This window comes from Lactuca sativa, chromosome 6 (assembly GCF_002870075.4).
Source record: "Lactuca sativa cultivar Salinas chromosome 6, Lsat_Salinas_v11, whole genome shotgun sequence".
Lineage (NCBI taxonomy): Eukaryota > Viridiplantae > Streptophyta > Magnoliopsida > Asterales > Asteraceae > Lactuca > Lactuca sativa.
Window position 1 is genome coordinate 95,192,569 of NC_056628.2, and position 5,519 is coordinate 95,198,087.

The 5,519-nt window shown below is 34.0% G+C and overlaps 1 protein-coding gene across 2 annotated transcripts; it reads left to right on the top strand.

The window, feature by feature from the left end:
* The first annotated feature begins 283 nt into the window (after positions 1-283).
* Positions 284-1,932, top strand: LOC111884332 (F-box/kelch-repeat protein At3g23880). Of its 2 annotated transcripts, XM_042895822.2 has the most exons (3): positions 284-1,208; positions 1,284-1,583; positions 1,756-1,932. In XM_042895822.2, the coding sequence occupies exons 1-2, from the start codon at positions 374-376 to the stop codon at positions 1,556-1,558; spliced, it is 1,110 nt and encodes a 369-aa protein (XP_042751756.1). In that variant the 5' UTR covers positions 284-373; the 3' UTR covers positions 1,559-1,583; positions 1,756-1,932. The 2 variants fall into 2 exon arrangements, with proteins under 2 accessions (XP_042751756.1, XP_023736405.1); XM_023880637.3 differs by having other exon boundaries at positions 288-1,583.
* The last annotated feature ends 3,587 nt before the right edge of the window (positions 1,933-5,519 follow it).

Below are 5,519 nucleotides of genomic sequence, written 5' to 3' on the forward strand. Positions count from 1 at the left end.
ATAAATATGTCGTGTTGATCATATAAAACCTTAAGTCCAGTTCTAAACAAATAGTATATAAATGCAATGATAAATCATATAAAAATTTTAAAAAAAAATTATTTAATACATACGAAATTGTTTACTACTCTACAAAATTATTTTCCCAAACAAAAAATGATCTAACGGGGGAAAACAAGTGGGCATTGGGCAATTACAAGTGACATTAGACGCTTATATGAACTTCAGGACCAAATTCAATAATCACAGAACAAGAAGGGTATAAACTGTAACGTACGAAGGTTACCGACAAATATTGTCTCCTCTGGACACTGATCATATTTTCCCCCAAAGCAAACACCGAAGAACCCTAGTCCCTAGGTCGCGCGTCAAAATGGAAATAGCAATCGAAGACGAAGAAGACGAACAGCAACAACAACCGAAAAGAATCAAGGCGTCGCACTCTACCGAAACGTCTGAAGACCCTCTGTGGATTCCTACCCTTCTGCCTGAGATCATTATCGAAATCCTCTCGAGACTTCCCGTTGAATCACTCTTGCGATGTAAGTCCGTTTGCAAATTATGGTGCTCTATGATATCGGATTCTCATTTCGTCAAATCTCATCTCGCTTTGTCAACTAGCAACAATCGTTACACACATCATCGATTGATTTTACATACTTCACCAAGAATAAATCTCAAGAGCAGTCCTCTCTATGATGTGCTGTATGCTGAATCCGTTAATCTCCTAGAGCATGATTATCCTTTGAAACATCCTTACAAATCAATTTGGATCGCCGGTTCTTGCAATGGATTATTATTCATAGCTGTTGAGGACGATGATTTGTTTCTTTGGAACCCTGGTACTCGAAAATCGAACAGATTACCAGATGTTGGTTTCAATGTGCGATCGGGTAGCTACGTGTTATATGGTTTTGGGTATGACGAGTCAAAGGATGATTACAAAGTTGTTGGAATATCTTGTGTTTTCAGAAGTGGAGGCAATTATAATATAAGGGTGAAAATCTACTCAATGAAATTAGGAAATTGGAAGAACATCGGTGCTTTTCCTCATGGTATCCCGTTGGATGATTCTGGAAAGCTTTCAAATGGAGCTCTTCATTGGGCCGCTAGTCAAGATTTTGGATCATTTTATTCTTGGAGGATAATTTCTCTTGATTTAGCGAAGGAGACATATGGAGAAATTTTGCAACCTGTGTATGATGAAGGTAACAAAGATTTGACATTGGGGGCTTTGGGAGAATCTTTGTGTGTGCTTTGTGATTATAGTAAAATTCGTGCAGATGTATGGGTGATGAAGGTTTATGGGGTGAAAGATTCTTGGACTAAATTGGTTTCAATCCCATATCTCACTGATCCTGGGAGGGATCAATTTTCAGTGCCTTTGTGTATTTCAAACGATGGGAAAGTTTTGTTGCAATTTGGGGCAAAATTGGTTTTGTATGATTCCAAGAATCTCTCATTCTCAGAGATTCACAACATTGATGAATGTCATGAAGCTTATACCTTTGTTGAGAGCCTGGTTTCACCTGAAGCACCCATTAGGTCTTGGAGATAACAATCAGGGTGGAAATCTTATCAAGGTAAAACCTATTTCTTCCTATGGTATCTGATTATTTAGCATGTCAAATAATGTGTTTTAACCCCTTGTTTTGTAGTGAATACAGAACAAATAAGTGACGTTAATTTGAAGATTTGCAAACTTGGCTTATTGTTGTTTTTTAACAAACTTGGTGGTTTTGTTTCTGGATGTAGGAATCTGTAGTGACTCTTCAGGAGCTTGTGGATTCTTTAGTATCTATGTTTTCCAGGTTCATGTGAGAATTGTTTTACCTGTTTTGGATGTGTGTTTGGTTGTTTCGAATAAACATGTTATGCAGATTATGTTGTTATATCTATCTATTGTAATTATGGTTAAACTTGTTGGTTTAACTGTGTCACCATGATGATGAACAGACAAAACGAACCTAGATTTGTTATGATTGATCAAATGGGTTTTTTTTAAGAAGATGAACAAACCCACCCATATGATGAAGTTTAGTTTATGAGTATTGTTGGTTTGTATAAGATTCATCAAGATGTGATACAACCACATATATTCAACTTTACGTTGAAAACATATTTATTAAGTTGGCTCACCCAAGGTAATTGAGTTGAATTAATTTATTGAAAATCAAAGACTAAATTATTAAAATGGTCCCCGGGGTTATTTATTTTTATTGAGTCAAGTCTCTAGTTTTCAATTTGGACACATACTGTTCTTAATATTTGTTTTTATCACGAGAATGTGTTCAGAATATAACTTGATGGACTTTAAGCACTTGAACAAACTCTAACACAAACATAATAATAGAGATGCTATGAAGATTGACACGGACACAATACAATATGGTTAGAATTAATGAAATGTATTCATAGGGCGTGTTTGGCAAAAGTAGCTGGTAGCGGGTAGCTGTAGCTTTTATTTGTTATATGAGTGTTTGATAAAAGTATCTGGAAGCTTTTGAAATATATAAAATTATATAAAAGAACAATTGATTAAAAATAAATAAATATATAAATATATTTTTAAGGGTAATTATGGAAATTGATTTTAAAAGCTTAGTAGCTTTTTGTTAAACGTTAAATGAAGTAGTTTTTAGATTTGGAATGTTTTGTTTAAACTAAAAATTAAACGCTCGTACTGCCAAACGAAGCTTTTTGTTTAAAGTAGATCGTTTTGTCAAAAGCTACAAGCTAGATGCTCCCAAACATTTCTAAAAGCTCCGTGTCAAACACGCTCATAATGTCGTTGACCTAAAACTTCATGGTTGGACTCATATGGCCCAAAACTTTATGGTTGGACTCATATGGTTCACGAGAGGCTGTCCATGAGAAAGTTTGTTCTCTCAGTAAAATGGACACACATAGTGTGTCCATGGAAATTACTGAAGTTTGCTTCTTTGTCCCTGAAGAGGCCAATGCCTAGAGAACATGAAAGACAAGACTTTGTTTTGGGACACCTAAGGTGAAACTGCACTTTGAAACAACTTGTAAAGATTACGCTTTTGCCTTGACTGCAACTTCACTTCTTAGCAACCCTCTCCCTTCGTTGAAGTTGCAATAACCACTAATCAACATATGCGTTTCCACCCGAATTCAAACTCATCACGAGTTCAAAATTCAAACTCAAACACATGAAATAAGAACTAGTTGACCTCATGTTCACGCTTATAATCCCTTGATATCATATCAAGGGACATGTGTGGAAAATGCAACGTGGATTGCAACTTTGACCAATTGCAATCCATGTGTTTTCCGATACAAGACTCTCGATATGGCATCAAGAGATCGTGAGCGTGAAGATGGAGCCAATTTAGTTTTAACTTCATGTGTGTATGTGTTTGAATTTTGGTAGTGGCCAAATCCCTTGTTAACAAAAATAGTAATAATAACTAAAATTAAAAGAATAACCAAATCTAGTAAGGGTAATTTAGTCATTTTATGTATATCAGGAACCATTCTCATAAAAAAAAACAAACATTAAACCCTGTCTGTGTCTGGATTGAAAACTTGAGATTTGATTAAAAAAATACATAACCATAAAGTCCATTTTTTTAACTCAAAACTAAATAAGATTTAAGTAGCTTTCCACTTATCCGAACAACTCCCTTTTTGTGTATAAGAGTAGGCACATAACTAATATAGATACTAGAAAGTCCTTCAATTAATAAGTCATAGTTTAACTAAGTGATCACCGACCAACAACTCAATGGAAAGCTATCTTCCCTTATATGCGATTCGATATATGATTTTACATTCATAGTTGGTTGAGGAGTGACCACGAAAGTCATTGCTTCTTGATTATGAGCCGAAGCCTACTGATCGTTCAGATGTTCCCACATGACTAGAATTTTGAAAGAAATGAATGTCTAGCACTTTGAGGTGAGTCATTGGACGTATAAAGTTTTCAAATAATAAAACTTATGATAATTTGCCATTTTACTCCTTTTCTGTGTGGACATAATTAATCGTACCAAATAATAGAATCGACCTTGAAAGTATCAAATATAATAATACTATAACTGAATAGTAGTACTATAACCTTTGTACTACATAATAGAATCAAGTCGACCTCGAAAGTATCAAATATAGTAATACTATATCTGAATAGTACTACTATAAGCTTTTGATACAAATCATGGCTGTAAGTTCAATGAGTTTTCAAAATAATATTTAATTCGTTCTAATACAATTGAGGTTCCAAAATAACATTTAATTTGTTCTAATTGGACTATTCGTATGATATTTTTAGAATGAAATTTATATTTAAAATGTGATTTTTTTCCACAACAAATGTTTTTGATATATTATACTTGGATTTAAAACCCCTAAATTTACTGGTGACATATATTAATTCACTTTGAAAACTAGAAAACTATGGCTGCAACTCAAACAGTGTTTAGTCTCAAATGAAATAATATCAAAGTGTTTAACATGCTTGTGAGAATAAGAGCAGTCTTGGTTATCATATAAGATGGTAGGGTGATCCGTTAGCAGCACATGTAATTCCATAAATGATAAGTAACCCAAAAAATCTCAACTGGAGTGTTTTCCATGTTATGGTATTTCAATTCAGAACTAGATCGAGAGATAATTGGCTTCTTTTTGGCGCTCATGAAACAAGATTCTTGCCAAGGAAGATATAGTAGCCATATGTAGATAATCTAGTTTCAAGACAACGAGCCCATTCCACATCAGAGTATCTAAGCAAAGACAGGGTGGGTGAATGCTGAAAGGAAAGTCCAAATGAAATAGTGGAAGTTGGATATTATCCCGATTTTCTTACCTTTGCTTCTTTATTGGGCAAAGTTTATACTGAAAGGGCTATGCAAAAGGAGAAAAAGAATCAGTGATATAGAAACTTCTACCATTAGAAGATACTAATGAGATATCAAGCAAAATAAATGAAACTGAGTCCATCAAAGAGGCTTCATGAGTTGTGTAGAGATGGGTTAGTTCAAGATAGTACGGATATGTTTGATTCAATTCATAAGAGTGGAATAATCCCTAAAGTTGTAACAAATACTACAGTTCTCCAAGGATTTTTCCATGATCAGAAGCTCAATGATGCAACTAGAGTTTTCAAGAAAATAATGAGCAATGTGGTTGTACCTAATGCATTTAGTTGTGGTATTTTGATTCAGAGGCTGTGTAAAGGAAAGAGATTAGATGATGCTCTTCGATTTTGTTTATAGATGGTCATTATCCAAATCTATAGGTAAAATGGGTTGCAATCTGCTCAAGTGATGATCAATAATTTAATAAATGAAGTTTTTTTGTTTTTTTTTTTATAAGAAAGTTGTTAGACAATTTTTGGATAAAAAAGGGACGTTTTTGCCTTCGTTTTGGCATGCAATGTTTACTATGAAGAGCTCATGATTATTTTGCCCTCTTTAATTAGGAAAAATTCACACAATTCTTTGTAAGTTGTACTTTTTCAAATCCTTGATCTTAAAATCCTTACTTATAGTTGACAC

Coding starts and splice junctions, on each gene's coding strand:
- LOC111884332 (XM_023880637.3), top strand. CDS start 374: ATGGAAATAGCAATCGAAGACGAAGAAGACGAACAGCAACAACAACCG.